We start from the raw sequence: 18,610 nt of genomic DNA, 5'->3' as shown, positions 1-18,610 counted from the left end.
CCATCACCACTGATGCTTGCAAGTGACTAACTCTGCTCTTCCTCCTGCTCCCTCTATTGCAGCCATAAAAGTGTATGAAGTACATTATTTTACATATACTTTAAGGCATCTCTTAAGAGTTAACCCTTAGAAGCTTTACTTTGAGTGGAAACATGGCAAACAGATAGCTTTCTATATTATCTACAGAATTTATTGTTCCTTCTAACTTATTGAAACCTGACTTTTTCCTACGTCCCCATCCGACTCAGTTTCCTTCTTTTATATTGGTTTCCCTTAACACTACACTCTTCTTGTGTTCTCCTCATCACTCAACTTTCAGTTTCCATTGCCACCTCCTCTTTCTCCAAAATTGGATGCCGCTCCAAGATTGTGCCCTAGTTTTCCTGCCTCTATCTCCCGGAAAGTTCTTAACATTTGAGGGCATAAGAGATCACTTTGATAAACTTAGAGACCCTCAACCCAGAGGAATACACACAAGTAATTCAGAGAAGGTGTTCATTTTAAAGGTTAACTTTCTCTTTCTGCCTCATTGTGAAGATACCACCCTGCCTTTATCGTCTATGACACAAATAGTCCTCTACTGCCAAACAGAAAGCTTAGTTTTCCTTACGTATCACCTCCGATTGCTTACAGATGTGGTCTTCTGTTCGGCTTTGATGGCATGGCAAGATATACCACAGACACTGTGACAGACCATTAGGTCAGAAGCCAGGTGGGGGGGTGATGGAAGCCCAACGAAGCAGCAGGGAAAGCTAAGCAAGTAAGAGAGGGATCCACAGCACTCTGGGATCCTGCCTGGACCAAAAGGTGAATAAAGCATGTCACCTGCTTATAGAACATCATCCAAGACCAGCCAAACATGCAGCGATCAAACCGGCCTAGGGACTGTGTCCCTGTCAGAACTGATCAAGGAGCCTCGTGGGACCTGTGTCCCTTCCCTCACTCCTCTGCACAACCGTCTTAGTGAGAGAAATTGGAAGACCTGGTATATCTTTGAATACAGGACATACATTTTGCATTCCAGCAGGGTCAGGAAATTTCTTGAAAGAATGCTTTGCATTATTCAATTAAGTTACGTTTAGACAGATTGGACATTTAATTACTTTTCTCACTTACTAGCAGATGATCATTCAGGAGAGAAAAAAATCAATTAATAATAGACTAAATTAATTTCTTAGGTTTTTCTGCACAACCAATTCGGGGTGTGAGTTGCATTTTCTTTACCCAATACGTATGCAAAAAGATACTCTTGCTTTGCCTTTCAAGGCGTTCTTGCAATTTCTAATGGTTAAAATGTCTACTCCATATTCAGAAGCTCAAAACTGCCATTCCCTCATCACGTTTCCACCTTTGCACCAAATGTATATTATCAAATCAGATACATATTCTGCATCCTTATTTATATTGCAAAGTGGAGCCTGTTTTCCATCCTTACAACCAGCTACAATCTCCCTTTGTTCACGTTGGCACGAACATACTCACTATCAAGTCAATTGTGATTCACAACCACCCTGTGGGGCAGAGTAGAACAGGCCCTTGGGTTCCAATGCTATAAATCTTTACAGGAGCAGAAAGCCTCATTTTTCTCCCTGAAGTGGCTGGTGATTTCGAACTGCCAACCTTTCAGTGAGCAACTCAACACATAACTCACTCTGGCATCAGGACTTCTTTCAGAATGAACAGGACATTGCTATAGTTCAGTCTTCCTAGCCATAGCATCAACGATGCCTTTGTCTCTTCTTTCACCTTTATTCCCAACTAGGTCTAAAGTCAAATACCACGTTTTTCTTTCTTTTGAAATATTCTTAGAGTGAATTATGCCCACCAAAATGATAAGGTTGTGTCTAGAAACAAGTATGGCGAAACTCTGTCTCATGTACTTTGGACATCTTGCCAGGAGAGACCAGTTCCTGGGGAAAGACCTGAAGCTCGGTGAAGCAGAGGATCAGCAAAGAAGAGCAAAGGGCTCAATGCGATGGAATGAGGCAATGGCTGCAACAATGGGTTCAAGGAGACCACACTCTTGAAGATGGCCCAGGACTGGGAAGTGGTTCCTTCCATACGATGAGTCGGAGCTGACTGGACCGCGCCTGACAGCAACCTCTGCTGTGCTGAAGTCTTAATCCCGGTAGGTTCTCATGCGACCTTGTTTCAGGAAATTGGGGTTTTCTCTGCAGATGTTATCAAGTAAACTCATCAAACAGTAAGGCGCTTCCTAACCCTAATCCCTTGTCTGGGGTACATTGTGGAAGAGAGGGACAGGAAGGGAAATCCATCGAGTCACATGCACGGAGAAGGCAGACTGTGAAGACAGACAAAGGGGCTTTAAAAGTACATTGAAAATGGAATGAAAAGATATTGAACATTTTCCATGAATTTTCTGAAGCCCCTGAAGTCTATAAATTCAGGAATGTCAAGAAATACAGGGCTTCTTAAAAGCGGAGACAAGGAAGAATCTCCCCCCAGAGCTCACACAGTGCCACCTCTGAATTTAGACTGTTAACTTCCAGAACTGTGAGAATACGCATCAATTTCTGTATTTGAAAGCCCCTTATTTATGGTATTTCGTGACGATAGACCTAGGAAATTAAAAAGAAAAGTCTATGTATGTCCATTCCCAGTTTCACATGATCACGGCACATAGTTGTCATTGTTAGCTGCTGTCAAAACCAAACCCAAACTCACAGCCATTGAATCAATGCTGACTCACAGAGACCCCTGGGGGTTCTGAGACTGTGCCTGTTGGTGGGAGTGGAAAGTTCTGAGACTGTGCCTGTTGGTGGGAGTGGAAAGCCCAGGCTTCTTCACGCAGAGCTGCTGCTGCTTTCAAACTCAGACCGCAGCCTAACGCTGAAGCCCTGCGCCCCCAGGGCTCCCTGTGCCAACTTGAAGTGCAATGGACCGGATTTCCACAGCATCCTGCACCGCGCCAGGATCAGTTGCAAATCAGGACACCCATCTGCTTGTCCTTTACTGATCTTCACAAGATTGCCACGGTCTTCCTAATCTGTCTTAGTCTGGAAGCTCTGTTGAAAGAGAGCTCTCGACATGCAAACCTCCAACGGAGGATGGAAAGTGGGTATCTGAGAATGACATGTCTTGGCTGGAGATGAAACCAGGTTTCCTCCATGGACCCGCTGGTCCACCAAGGCCCTCCCATCACTGAACAAGCTAGACGTCTATAAATCCTACTTATTGACTTCTTTTCATGCCCTGAATATCTGTGACCTGTAGCCAATTCCCAATGCTCTGAACTGATTCTTTCTGCAGCTTTTACTTCATTGTTATGCCTTTACCCTGGTGAAGACTGATCTTTTTCTTGATCTGCACTCTTTCTTGAATACCAGGTCTCATTGCTGTAAAGATATTTCCAGTCCTCAAATCCAGATTTTCCCCTGCAACTAAAGCCATAATCATGGATACCTAACTTAAATGTACACCCAGCCTGCTCCTCCTACTGTAATTCATATTTCACATCAAGTTAATCACATCAAGTATTTCTTGGCCACCAGCTTGTCATTCTTTAATCTTTTAATCACTCACATCCTAACATTCAACAAATCACACAATCATGTTGATCCCCTCACCAAGATGTCTTGTGTACATACCAACATTTTCCTTTCCATGCCCCAAGTTCAGCTTCCCTTATTCTTTGCATTAGGTTGCTGTGAGTTGTAATTGCATCAGTGGTAACCAACAACAATGTATCCATCTTCCATCTCTCACATTTCTACTTTTCTTTCAGAGTCATCTTCTGAAATCATAAATATTACCATGTGTCTTACCCATTAAAAAAACTATTATCATTCACATATGTACATTCCAAGAATTCTCCTTTCCTACCAATGGTCATCAGGTGTGCGGTTTGGTCTCTATGAATTTTCCCGTTTTAATTATTTCATAGAAATGGTTCCCTAGAGCTAGCCTGGATTACCTAGTACTGTATGCATGTGACTTTAAAGATTGGAAGCCTATTTAATCCCATTCCTGGAGACTAACAGTCCAAACCAGGACCTTATCCTTGGCACTTCCTTCTAGAATCTTTTCTCCTAGTTCCTGGTGTCTTATAGTAATCCTTGGTGTTCCTTTGTGAGAACCTTTGTTTGTCACTGTGGTCGTCAAACCTGTCTATCAAATCACAGAATTAGGCTGTGTTCTTGGGGGTGGCCTTCTTATAAGGAAGACCCTGGACCCTGCCCTCCTGTCTTTGCCACTAACCTGAGAGCTCGGGGTCCCTGCCATGTTTCCACCAACCTTGGACCCACAGGACTCTGAACCCCCTGACTTGTGATCTTCCTGCCTCCTGCATCATTGCATGTGGGTGCGTGAGTCTGAAGAGGGGCATATGGACTAGGGTCACACTTATGATCTTGTGTTGGACTGAGCTGGGATGCTTTCGTGATATATAATTACCTCTTGATACAAAGCTCTTTCTTATGCCTGCGTGAGTGTCACTGCTCGCCCCAGTCTAACGTACTCACTTAACTCTTTTTACAACTCAGATGTGATTACATTTTGAATCCGCTGTCCTTGAGTGTGCTAGCATACCAAAAAACCCCTATTTGAAACAAGATTGCATCCACAGGTACAAGGGTTAGCGTTCCAAAGTATTTTACAACACTTAGGGTTTCAATATATAGATGGGGGTGTGCGGGGGTGTTAATGTATGTTTTTGTGATTCACTCACTGCTTTCAGCTTAATATTTCCAAGCTCCATTCATGCATGTATTAGACCACAATTTTGTAACATAACATTTAAGGTAGAGAGGATAGCTTTGTCTTTAAGTAAATTCCCCATTCACACACCATGCTCTATCCATTCAGAACTTATGACTAGTATCAGACTCATGGACTTGATTTGGACTAGGGGGTGCTTTCTTGAAATATACATATATGAGTGTCACTGCATTTCTTTCTCTAGTCAACCCAGCCTAGCACAGGGATTAATAACAGGGTCAGCAGTTCAAAACTACCAGCTGCTCTGTGGGAGAAAAGAGGAGGCTTTTTACTCCCATAAATAAATACAGTCTCAGAAACCCACAGGGGCAGTTCTACTCTGTCTTATAGGGTCACTAGAAGACAGAATCAACTTGATGGCTTTCAGTTCAGTTTGAAATTTTATTTCAAAGTTAGAGACACCAAAAGCTAAGAGGAGAGGACCATGGTTTACTAGCAGTCTGACAATGGGTAGAGTGCTCTTAAGCTTCTTGGTCCTTAGGTGTATCATCCAGTAAAGAGAGTTAATAATATTGTACAGGATGAAAAAGCGTGTAGGGTTACATAACTAACCCAAGGTCTCCCAGTCAGGGCAGACCTGGGAATGAAGCCCTGTTCTGTGGAATAAAGACCCTATGCCTCTGCTCTGCATTACAGAAGCACAGGAGCACATTGCCCTCGTGTCTTTATAGAATCATTAGAAACATTGGTTGGCTGGTTTGGTTGCATTCAGGTATTTTGCAGCCCAATTGGAGTTCGGCGGCAAAGGGGATGGCACTACTAAAACTTTACTTCAAGACTAAATTATCTTCACTTCAGGAGTAAAAACACACTAGACCCATGCCTACATAGTATAACTTTTTAGAATGGCTAGTTCTGGTTCATTGAAGAAACAAATTTCTCCTAGATTATTAAGAAAGAATCTACTAGAAACAATTTTAGTTAATCGTGTGTCAGTTTGAGGATTAAGAGCGTAGGGGTGGAGTCTAGCTTGTCAATCAGATCAGATCCAGTGAAGCGTCTGTGTGGGCGTGGCCTTCTCCTGAGAATTCTGGAGATCTGGTACTTCCTTCTTGGAGGCGGGAGACACACTCTCTCTGCCACTCCCTGGGAGACACTGCAGCTGACAAGACACATGGAACTACACTAGTGCCCTAAGTGGGAGAAGCCACGTGGACCTACCTTGATGCAATCAGACCTCTGAAGCTGGAGAAGCCATGCAGAGACAGAGCCCTGCCAGCACTGAGATTTTCCAATGACATTGGATCCAAAAACTTTCTACCCACTTCCCTGTGATCTTCTACATTCGGCATCATTGCATGTGTTTCGTGAGTCTGAAGAGGACTTTATAAATTGGTATTGGACATATGGGCTAAGATCGGACTTATTGACTTGGTCTGGATTGGCCTGGGATGTTTTCTCAATGTTCAATTGTTCTTGTATATAAATCTTTCTTATACACATATGTGTGTCCATGGATTTATTTCTCTAGTCTGCCCAGACTAACACAGTTAATTTACACATTGCAGCATTTCAAAAACAGGTTGCGAGAGCAAGGCAGACATAAGAATTCTCACACTTTTTAATAAGGCCTTGCATACTACAGATCATTATCAAGTTTGGATCACAGGGTATTAAAATACTTTATTATTCTCGGTGCATCTTGCAAGCATAATTACACTGGTTGTAGCAAGCAACATTAAGGAGTTCTATGTTTGTAGGGGGGTTGTTGTTTGACTTATTTTTAGTAGACAAAAAAGGTATTTGTGTCTTTTCCTTTTGGTCATTTAAACTTGAATAAGGACAATAAGAGAGAAAAGGGTCTTTTAAAAATGTGATGTTTTTAGCATTTTATTTTAATGCAACTCTTGACCATAGTTGTTGACTAGATATTTGCTTGTTTCTGAAATTCCTAATAGCAGAAGCATCCTTCATATATTACATCCGAAAAATCACGGTAGCTCCCTAGTTTATGGAGTCTCCCCATCCTGTTTCAGACTATGTCCTCAGAGAATAACTGACAGGTCTTGGGGAAGAACGAGTTCATGGAAGTGCCAGGTAAATGTTCTAATAAGATCCACAGTCCTAGGAGCCAGTTATGTTAGCAAAGAGGCAAGAGCAGGCTCTTTGTACATTATGTTCCAGCAGTAACGACCACTGCCAAGGATGAAGACAAGCTCCTTTGCAGAAATAGTGCTTTGAAGATGAACAGGGACTGCGCTGAAACATCAACGCTCATCAACCATAGCAAACTATATAAACAAAGATTTCCAGCATAAAAGGAAAGTAGCTCTGCTACTACACTGCCCTGTCTTTTTGCTTGGGAAATTCATTATTTAAATGTGTAAATTATTTGGGGGCAAAGGGAAAGCTACTAAACCCAAACTGAATATTGTTTTGAGGTTGTTGTTGTTGTTTTGTGTTTTCAGGAGTACCTATCCTGGGTTTTGTTTCAGGATAGGGTGAAAGTCTAGTTGGAATGTCCTTGTAGATACCGTGTTTCAAATCCCATGCTATATGGAGTAGAATTTAAGTTCCATGAGGTCAAAGGTTTTTGTTGTTGTTGTTGTTGTTTTGTTTTCACTCTTTTATTCACAGATGTATCCCCAGCATCTGAGAGCACACCAACCCTCCCCTCCAAAAAACCCCAAAGCGAATTGCCATCCAGCCAATTCCAACTCATAAGTACCCTAGAACTCACTGTCCTTGAGTCCATGCTGACTCATAGCGACCCCTGTGGGTTTCTGAGACTGTAGCTGCTTATGAGAGTAGAAATCCCAGTCCTTCCCCACGGAGCTGCTGCTGGTTGTGAACTGCTGACCATGCAGAGCACACCCCAATACGTAACCACTATACCTTCAGGGCCAGCGTAGAACTGCCCTGTGCGTGTTTGAGGCTGTAACTCCTTCCTGGAGCAGATGCCCGGCCTTTCTCCCTTGAAGAGACTGGTGGTTTCAAACTGCTAAACTTCTGCTTAGTAGCCCAACGTGTAACCCCCATGCCACCAGGGCTCCGTTTGGCTCACAGTAGAGGCTGACTATTTTTCAGTGGATGAATGATAGCAATGCCCCAATACGTGTGGTTTCTATTTTGAAATTTTCTGTTGAGGGAGTGCTGACACGTGGAGACACTGCAGGGCAGGAAAAATGGCATAAATCTTTAGGAAAACAGACTTTCTCCTATAGAGTGGCTGGTGGATCTGAACTGCCAACCTTTCCATCGGTAGTCAAAATTTTAACCAGGGAGCCTCCAAGTTAAACTATGTTTACACTTTCATAGCAAATAGATTTAGCATATGTTTAAATGAAGGCACCATTATATTCATAACTTTGTCTTAAAGCCATGGTCATTGAAATGTATCCTCTCCTTCCTTTATACAATTTTGCACAAACCAGGGCCTTATCTAAATAACAAACCCTTAGAGCTAGAACATTTCACTCAGCACCCGAGTAACTCACCTACACTATGGGCAACTCAATGGAATGGAAATCATGAAAGCCCTAAATCATCCCCTGTGGGAAAGGAATATAAACTCTTCCCCAATGCCAGGCCACCACCCGTTTTCATAACTTCGTAGAACAAGGAACAGCTCACCTCACAGGTCACAGGTAAAAATGCTTGACTTTGTCTCGATGGGGGCAGGTCAAGTTCTTAAATAAGGCACAGAATTCTCCATAGCTTCTCTTTCTGTGCCCTCTGATAGAAACAACTGCTGTTCCTTTAGATGCTGGAACTTGAAAAAGGAAAAACCCTAAGTATGTCTGTCCTTGCACAGAATTCGGGGCAGTGACCGTATTGCTCAGAGCTGGTCATCAGCCCATTGGTCTGCTTACTGAGTGGATGGAAGTTCCAGTCGATCCATAGTTGCCCAGGAAGAAAGGCCTCATGATCTACTTTTAAGGAATCAGCCACTGAGAACCTTATGAAGTACCAGTCTACCCCGACACACATGGGGCTGCCATGACATGGAGTCAAATCCACAGCAACAGTTTTGTTTGCTGGTCTTCGTCTTGCGTGGTTTCTTCTAAGTGAGGACAAACCATAAACACTTTGAGCATCTCTGAGCTCCAAACTGGATTGGAAGTATCCATGTGTCTCTACGAAGTGGTGTTGACTCAATGGCAGTACGTTTGGTTTGGTTCTTGGAACTTTTTCACACACTATAGACTTCACAAGAGACCATGTCTTAGTCCTCTTTGAATCCTTGGTATTTGACACAGAGGATGTACAGTGCCTGGAATATAGCAGATATCTAATCAATGTTCACTGAACCCCGGCATCCTCTCAGCACTGTCCTCAAATCATCATGGGCCCAGTGCTTTATTCTGAAAGTGGAAAAGTTTGTTAGAAAAGTTCCTCTACTACAATTGAAGATACAATTAAAAAGCAATAGTTTAACATACTTTTCATATTTCTGCATTAAGAAATCCTTGCCCACAATCATAGGATGCATCTGAGTTGATCAAGATCTTGGTTACAAACGCATGTGTAGAATCTGTTAGTTTGTGGGGCCATCAAGTCGATTCTGATTCATAGCAACCTATAGGACAGGAGAGAACGACCCCTCTGTGAGTCTCTGAGACTCTTCCTCTTTGATGGAGGAGAAAGCCCAGTCTTTCTCCAGCCGAGGGGCTGGTGGTTTCAAACTACTGACCTTGCAGTTAGCAGCCCAACCTTCAACTACTATGCCACCAAGGAAAGATGCATATTCTATCAGGAAACTCAAATCTGATCTCTATTATTTTATGCTCTTTCTTTGTCTTTCTACTGAGCACCTTCCTTAGCTATTCTGGTTCACATGGGGTAAGTCATGACTTCCAATAGATTTTAAATGCACATTTTTATAAGCCATGGCCTCAAAGAAAGAGGAGTCACAGTTCTAGTTCCAAAATCCCTTGGGAATGATTCCAATTGACCTAACTTCATTAGATGACTATCTTAGAAGTAAAAAGTTTTAAAAGACAACAAGGCACAAACTTAGTTCCATTAATAATTTGTGGTACCAATACACAATGCCAAATATTTTTTAAAATTGCTTTGTTTTAAAAAATAAATTTATTTTATTGCATGATAACAGACAGTTTACATAAACAAGGTTACTTTGTATATGAAATAAAACTATAAAATACATTATGAAAAGATACTAAATTCTCTATGGTTCATTCTTATCATTGATCTACCAAATTTCATGAAATCATTAACATTTTCAGGTAAAAACAAAGTCCCAGGTTGGAATTGGCTTAAGAGAATCCATCAGGGAAGCCAACCTTGGTCCGGGAAAGAAGTCAAGTTTACAATATTGTTCGGTGTTTTAAATAAAACTTTGTTCCAATGCCATTTAGAATTAAAGTTTGAGGAACACAAAGATAAAGGACATTATTGATCCACAGGAAGACATCTGAAATAAAACATGTACATAATAAATCAGTTGGATATAATCCTGTTTCAATGATGGATATTAGTATTTTGAAAATTATATTTAGAAGATTATAGGTTGCTTGACTTAGCTCATATGGATAAGAGTTATTTATGTGTTGTATAAAAACACAGCCCTGGCATCACTCAAAGCACCACATGTGCTAGAGGGTGATCTACACCGTCAGACTTTGTTTACATTCTCCACGTTCACTCGGGAGCCAACACTGGCAAAGTGAAGTGTGTTTACAATGGTTCTGCAGGGGAACGCTGGGCTAATAGACACAACAGGTAAATTGCAGAAATGTGAGTGTATCTTTCATTGTTTGCTTTGTAAATGCCTCACCCATTCAATGTAGAAAGTTCCACATTCTATGAGATATTGACCAAAAATGAGAATTCACCATAGCTTTCTGAATTCTATGCTTGGATTTAACTGGCTCGGTAGATTCCCCTTTGAAAGCACTGTCTTGATTGGACCTTATATTCGAAGGCACCCTAACAAGACTAATACAAGTGTATTGTTGAAAGAATATGTTGGCAACCTTCTGCTGGTCACAGAGATATGTGTAAAGACATTTTGTTTGGGATAAACCCACAAATGGGAAAAACTGAAACCTTTATATATATATGTGTGTGTGTGTGTATGTATATATACATATGTATATGTATGTATGTATATATACATATATACATACATACATATACATATATATATATGAAATTTAACCTCCTACCATTTGCTTCTCATGCTTTATTGCATCACCCTGGGCCTCATGCTTGGTAAAGTATGGGGTCAATGGATAAAAAAAGAGAGGCCCTCAGAAAGCCGAATTACCCCAGTGGCTGTACCGATGGGCGCAGGCAGGGAGGGCCATAACGGTGGAGATGGCACAGGACCAGCAGCGTTTCACTCTGTTTTACATACGGCCACTATGAGTGACATCTGCCGGACCCCACCTAACAACCGTGACAGCTGTGGGGCAAATCTGTTGGGATTGATAACATAAACATTTTTTCATGTCCCTGATAATGTAGATGGGAGCAAAGAAACAAAACAGAAGTCAACTCCAATGAAAGCATGATGGTAACAGAAGCATGGCCCAGGACTCTGCCTCCTGCCTTGTTTTCTGCAAGACAATGGCCCAGCATGTCAGATGGCATGGCAACGCGCTGGTCGGTGTAAAATATTAAGTTACATTGTTGATCCAGGAGGCACGAATTCCATTCATTATGGTGATGGCTAAGCACGCAGCTTGGGCACATCTTGGCTCCATTTCTACCTCTACCATTTCCTAACACTAAATTTGAATTTGATTATTAATGTTCCATATGTGAGAAATGAGGGACTTAATTTGATCAAAAATCTCACAGGTTGTTCACAATACCAAATTAATACATTCCAAATTCTTAGCAAATAAATTTGGTAACCAAATAAAGCAAACTAGTTGCTGTTCAGAGAGTCTGACTCAGGGTAACCCATGTGTTCCAAAATAGCACCGATCTTCGTAGTGTGTCCATGACTCATCTTTCATCAGTCTTTCTTCCTCTGGGTGGGTTTGAGCTGTTAACCTTGTAGCAGGCTCTCAGAGGATCCTAGCCCATGGTAAGTACTCCATAAGTACTAGTTTTACCATCAACTCAACTCAACTGAACCTCCTTCCTACTTTAGTTTTGGTTTGACGAGTAAATTTGGTGAGAGAACTGAATTGGAAATTCATAAATTCCCCTTCTTAAGAAACTTAAGAACTTATTGCTACCTTGCCAGGTGCTTTTTTTCCTCGATTACTAAATAATGCTAACAGTAAGAGCAATGATAATAATTATAGTCGTAACAACACAAACTAAAGCTACAAATATAATTTAAAATTAATTTCTGTTAGCGGTTTTCCTGAGACACATTCAGCTCATTTTCAAGTGAGCGAAGTCTTTCTTCAGCTGCCCGTCTTCCTCGAGGTTCCTTCAAAGCCTCTGGAAATGAAGAAACAAAGAAGAGACGGTTTAAGAGAGATGCTTCACACAGTGTTTGGAAAAGACCCACTTCAATATTTTTATGTTCGCCTCATTAGTGCTATCCTAATAAGAAGTTAGGAGAACAATATAATTTTTCAACAAGCATTTACTATACTCCACTAAGCTGCTGGAAGTTTCCAGGAAAGATTCATTGCAAAGCTAGGAGAGCTATGGAAACTCACTACTTTCTTAACTGGATTAAACAAGAAAGCCTGTGGCCTAGATTGCTACTTAGAGTTTAGAGAGGAACTGGCCAAGGATGAAGATAGCTCCTTGAAGAGGTGGCAAAAATAAAGAAACAGCCCATTGCCTCAACTGGGAGTCCCCAGTTTCACCCATGCTGTTTCTGGACTGCCAATTAATGGGAGCCAATACATTCCCGTAGTATACGAAAGGGTACCCCCAAACACACAAAAAATGGGTTTTTTTCCAAAGCTATGTACTGTATATACTCGTGTATAAGCTGAGTTTTTCAGGACATTTTAAATTCTGTTTTTGTGGTAAAATCAGGTGCCTTATACTCGAGTATATATGGTTTAAGCTTTTTAATAAAACAACCTATCACCTTCAAAGTACTCTCCATTACACTTAATACATTTGTCAAATCTGCAATTCCATTCTTGGAAAAATTTTTCAAACTCATCTATTTGGATGGCTGACAGCACCTTCCTTGCTTGTTTCCTTGCTGCTTCTATGTCATCAAATCACTGTCCTTTCATGTCCCTCTGCATTTGAAGAAACAAAAAGAACTCACATGGAGCAAGGTCAGGGGAGTCAGGTGCATGGGGCAAGAGAGGCATGCTGTTTTTGCAAAAAACAGGTGCACTGAGATGGCTGCATGAGCAGGTGCATTGTCTTGGTGGAAAAAAACAGTCCCCTGTCTGCTGTAAATCACACCTGTTTTTGTCACACACTCTTAAGCTATCTTTTCATAACTTCTGAATGGAAAGCTTGATTAACAGTCTGACCTGGTGGAACAAATTCCAAATGAACTATGAGTTGACATTTTTGTCCCTTCGGAAATTTGATGGACATCCAGAATGAGGTTTGTCATCAAACCCCAAAAAGTCAAACCTCAAAAATGTCAAAAGGTGACATTTCACCTTTTTGGAAATGAGAAAACCGCTCATACACTTCAGGTTGTCCCAAAGCATTGTCCTTGTAAGCTGTGTTCAACATCACAGCAGATTCTGCAGCATTTTTCCCAAGCAGGAAACAAAATTTCACAGCCACACGCTGTTCTCTTAAATTGGCCAGCACAAAAAAAAACAAAAACAAGGTTTGAACAAAACTGCTTTTATGAAAAAATTCACTGTGACTAGAAAGAAGCTTTCCGGGTGACACCACTGGATGCACTAACTCAGAGCCAGTTGCCGGATACCCACCTAGCAATAAAAATGCAAACTATAAAAGCTCTGCCCAGCAGACCTTTTCCCCATTTGGGGGGAGGGAGGAATTAACCAGTCTGAGAGAGGTTTCATGGTACTGCAGCAAGAACATTATCATTTTTTTTATTGGGGGCTCGTACAATTATCTTGACTGTGCTTTTGATTCTTCGTCTGCTCTCTTGGAGACTTTCTCTGCCCTGATCTAGGCTCCAGGAGGTGACCCCTAAAGATTATATCATCACAACACCCATACTCTCTGTTTTTTATTTTTATTTTTAATTGGGTTTTGCTGAGAACGATTGTGGGATTTTCCCCTCCTAATTTCTCCCCCTCTCCTTGTTGAAAAAACAAGATTAAGTCTGACTCATGGTGACTCCATGGGTGTTGTAGTAGAACTATGCTTATAGGGCTTTTAATGTCTGACGTCCCCAAAGCAGATCACCAGGCCTTTCTTTCAAGGCACCTCTGGGTGGATATAAACCGCCACACTGTCAATTCGTGGTCAAGTGCTTTAATAGTTTGTACCACCCAGAGACTGTTAATTCAGGTTCTGACTACTTCCTCCCCAAACTATAGGATCCTTCTTCAGACGTCTTCTCCTCGGGCCAAGGTAATACTGTCCCTGCCTCTCCAGACATAGGAAGGCGAGGCATTTCCCAATACTTTAATCTCAGTGTACTTCAACATTTCCTGAGCCCCCCGTTAACCATGCCCTCACAGCCTCGCCATCAAAATCTTTAGAGGATTATCTATGCAGACCAGTGATTCCTTCTGGAATCCTAACTGATAACATTTAAAGAGTTCATAAAAGTATCTTCCATATAGTATACATACAATAAATATTAAAAACCCAAAAGCAATTGCTGTACCCGCAATTCAGATTGTTGGCTACCCAATTCGTGTCAGAGTAGGGCTGTGCTCCATATACGGTTCTCATGGGGTGATTTTTCAGAAGCATATCACCACACCTTTCTTCCAAGGTACTTCTCACTCCTTGCCATCAAATCAATGATGACTCATGCCACCTTGAAGGCCAGGGTAAAACTGCCCCTGTGGGTTTCTGAGACTAACTGTTTACAAGAGTAGAAAGTCCTGTCTTTGTTCCAAGGAGCTGCTAACTGGTGATTTCAAATTGCTAGGAACCTTAGTGGCATAATGGTTGCACAATGGGTTGCAATCATGAAAGGTCAGCAGTTCAAACTTCCAGTCAGCTCCACGGAAGACAGATGGAGCTCTCTACTCCCAAAAAGAGCTTCAGCCTTAGATACTCACATGGGCAGTTCTACTCTGTTCTATAGAGTCACTCCAAGTTGACATTGACTCCAAGGCGGTGAGAGAAGGCACTTCTAGGTGGTTTCAAACCTTCAACCGTCCCAGTGGCACAGTGGAGTAAGTGTTGACTAACTACAAGATGAGTGGTTCAAAGTCATCAGCTGCTCTGTGGGAAAAGGAAGTGGTTTGTGCTCCCTTTCTGAGGTTTATTTACAGCCTTAGAAACCCCCAGGAGTCCTTCTACTCTGTCCTATAGGGTGACTGTGAACGGGCATCGACTTCATGGCAGTGAGCTATTGTTATTTCCCTTCAACATGAGAGGCATAAGTTAAAATGCCGTATATACTCGAGTATAAGCCAAGTTTTTCAGCACATTTTTAATGCCATTTTGTGGTAAAATTAGCTGCCTCGGTGTATATTCGGGTTGACTTATACTCAAGTATATATGGTACATCTTTGTATCCCCAAATGAAGAAAAATACAAAATAACAATCACATTCATGCAAAATGAAAATGAAAAATGACCTAAGTACATTAGAAAAAAATGTGTAAAAGCCTTCTTCCCATACGCCTATCTTTGTGCACCGTGTAGGAAAAATAATGTCCTATTTCTTTATTTGTCTTCAGGTTCTGTGAAAAACTCTAAATTCATTCTTAGATGTCTTTAAACACAATCAAATGCAGTGAGATTCTATCTTACCCAGAAAATGTCACTTGAATAGCTTCTCATCTGCTAAGTTGAACACACTTACCGTTAAACAATACTCGTCTCTTGAATATCTTCACTGATAGGAGTTACATCTTTACCCAGAGCGTCCATTTCTTCTTCATTCTTCTTTCTTTTACGGTGTTTCCGAAGAGGACTTAAATAAAGAGTTAGAAATTAGGGTGGGTCTCTTATTCTTGGGAACACAAAATTAATCAAGATGATCTATGATCTTCTTTCTAAACAGTTAACAATGCTTCCCTTTTGCTTAAGTGGTTTAGTTTCTCTTTAGTGTTTCTCTTAGCACCCTGGTGGCAAAGTGGGTTACACATTCGGCTGCTTACCAAAAGGTTAGCAGTTCAATTCCACCAATGGATCCATGGGAGCATGATGAGGCTTTCTGCTCCCAAAAAGATTTATACCCTCAAAAACTCAATCTGTCATACAGGGTCACAATGAATCAAGCAAGGTAGGAGGTCAGGTGGGTGTTAATCTCTTTTTATCTTCAGGAGCAGATGAGTGGAGTAGACCACATTATGACAGAATATAGTTATATACACAGAAACGCAGAAGCTCTGGTGGTTGTGAAATTTCAGTACCCAGCTTCTGATTCAAAGCACAGTGGTTCGAGTCTACCCAATGCCCCTCTGAGAGAATGACCTGCTTCCACAAAGATCAAGGTCAAGGCATCCAAGATGGGTATTCTGTTACATGAAATTGCTTAAGTCAGAAGCAACTCGCTAGCACCTAACAGCAAAGCAGCATAGAAAAATATGGCAGTTGATTGCTATGAAGTTTGAGGAGCAAAAGACATCTTGGAATCCAAATTATTTTATAGAAGAAGCATTATTTATTGTTACACACATCTGTCAACAGACACAAGAGAATGGAAGTAGCTTCTGGACGTACTAACTAAGCTTCTAGATCTATCAACTAGTCAAAGTGTTAAACATTCTGGGCCCCATCCCAGTTTTCTTGTTTAAAATACAAGGCAAATTTAAAGCAATAAAATAAGCCATTTCTAGCCCAGTACAATTGACCTCTCTGCTCCAAACCCGACTTCATAAAAATTGCACCATAGCTTGACAAGACAAAATCACAAAAAGCTTTCCATTTTAGAACTCTACCAAGTCATAACAATTGCCTTGTTTATTTCTCTTTTGCCAGAAAAAATAAAATTGAAATTAAAAAATGATAAGAAATTTGTTTACAGTCTCAAAAATATGTCAATGGTAGGGCAAGAGCAAAAACCAGGTACTCCGTAGGTACAATGCTGTTTCACTCTTGCTTTGAAACTCTCCAAAGGAGGATGTAAAGAAAGGGAAGCTTCTGCCCAGAAGGACAGGTGAAAGGCTAGGAACCTAATATACCAAACATGCTGCCAGGGACTTGATGCTGCAGCACATTGTTAGAGCAGCCTCTGACAAAGACGTCCATGCACTGTGCTAACGGGAAGGTAAACTCAGAGCATGAGGGTGAGGATGACTGCCCACCTTGAAGGAGGGAATCAACGCCACGGAACTGTGTGTCAAACTGTTGAGTTGGTATGTGCTACCCTGCATATGCTTTAAACAGTCACCACAAAGAGATAAATAAATATGAAATGTGTCTCTAGATAAATTAAACCTCAAATCATAAAAAAGAAGAAGACAGCACTTTAGGAAAATTCCTTTTTCGCATGCAAAGTGGTAATTCTGGTTTGATTTTTAAAAAAAGTTAAGAGGATTTCTAAACGAAACCAAATTCATTAAAGACCACTTTGTGCTCAGAGAAGAAAGGGAGATATTTCTTGATTCCCAAAGTAGTGATGTACATGAATAAATAAACATAAAAGGCAGGAAATTTTATCATTTTTCAAAGATAAAGTTTTGGATTTTAAGGTGGCTAAGCAGAAAGAGTTTTTTCTGGAACAAGAAACTTGGTTTTGATCTTTAGAGATGAAAACATTTTTTTATCGTTCAAAGTGACCGTCTGTGTCATGGTATATTTAAAGGAAATAAAAAGTGAGTTTTATCCAGTCTTATTTAACCTACATTAAAAAAAAACTACACTAAATAAAATCAGATAAAAACCACATTAGGCTACAAGGAGACCTCGTGGTACTTTTGGACACACATTGGACCACTAGGTCACCAGTTCAAACACACCAGCTGTTCTAACCCAGCAGCTTCTCGGCGGGAGAAAGATGGGACTATCTGTTCACCGGGAGACTTATAGCCTCAGAAGCCCTGTAATGGGCTACTACGACATAGAACTTACTGCAGGACAGTGGGCTTGGTGTTGTTTACAAGCCTACATAAATGTGCAACTGACTTCAGGACTGTTTTTCCTTAACTAGGAAATTTATACAATTTTTTGTTTTAAATCATAAAAATGTTATAGAATAAAATCCTTCAACACAACAGACTGCGTGTTTATTATAAATAAAAAGGGACATCAATAGGTAGGATGGTGAGCCTCAAAGGGGGGATTTATTAAAATCAAAATGACATGGAAGGAAGGCAGAGAGGAAGGAAAGAATAAAACAATGAGCAAGATACAATTTCCTAGATTTGATTAAAATTCAGTTTAAAAATACTTACTGACAGCAGGTGCAGACACCAACCACCAGGATGGTAAAAATGACCATAACTGCTATCAAACAAATCACCAGAATCTGCACTCTATCTCCTTTTAGGTAAAACACATCAACTCTCTCGCATCGTGATCCCGTGTAGCCTTCATCGCAGCTACAGGAAGAAAACAAGAAGGGGGCGACACGGTGAAAATGCGAGGCTGCTGAAGGCTCTCCCTGATTTCCTTTAGGAAGAAATTGATGCTGTTTTCACTGTAATGGCTTTAAGAAACCATAGACAGCACAAGTGATCTCGTGTACTTTAGGATGCTGAAAACGTATTCTTATCTGACTGTTACTCACACAACATCTAATATAAATGAACAGGGATGATGACATTTTACTAACATTTATTTCAAAATTTCAGACTCTGAGTTTGAAAGGGATGTGCTGCCTAAAGTCCCTCCACAGCATTCCGAAGTGTGCACTTACCTCCCTTAAAATTAAAGTCTCGCTGAAGACAAATGTGTCCATAAGCAAATGTGG

General features: G+C 40.9%; 1 protein-coding gene across 2 annotated transcripts in view; it reads right to left on the bottom strand.

Annotated features, from left to right (window-relative positions):
* Positions 1 to 10,867: 10,867 nt before the first annotated feature.
* Positions 10,868 to 18,610, bottom strand: part of BTC (betacellulin) — a 56,787-nt gene continuing 49,044 nt past the window's right edge. For both annotated transcript variants that reach the window (XM_004703378.3, XM_045284280.1), the window contains exons 4-6: positions 18,093 to 18,239; positions 15,557 to 15,667; positions 10,868 to 12,102 (exon numbers count right to left, since the gene is read on the bottom strand). In XM_004703378.3, coding sequence (XP_004703435.2) covers positions 15,559 to 15,667; positions 18,093 to 18,239 — 256 coding nt within the window. In that variant the 3' untranslated portion in view covers positions 10,868 to 12,102; positions 15,557 to 15,558. The remainder of the gene's footprint in view (positions 12,103 to 15,556; positions 15,668 to 18,092; positions 18,240 to 18,610) is intronic.

The sequence above is a fragment of the Echinops telfairi genome, unplaced genomic scaffold, assembly GCF_000313985.2.
Source record: "Echinops telfairi isolate 266 unplaced genomic scaffold, ASM31398v2 ScPeMD7_7468;HRSCAF=8506_0, whole genome shotgun sequence".
Lineage (NCBI taxonomy): Eukaryota > Metazoa > Chordata > Mammalia > Afrosoricida > Tenrecidae > Echinops > Echinops telfairi.
This window is presented reverse-complemented; position numbering and strand designations above follow the sequence as displayed.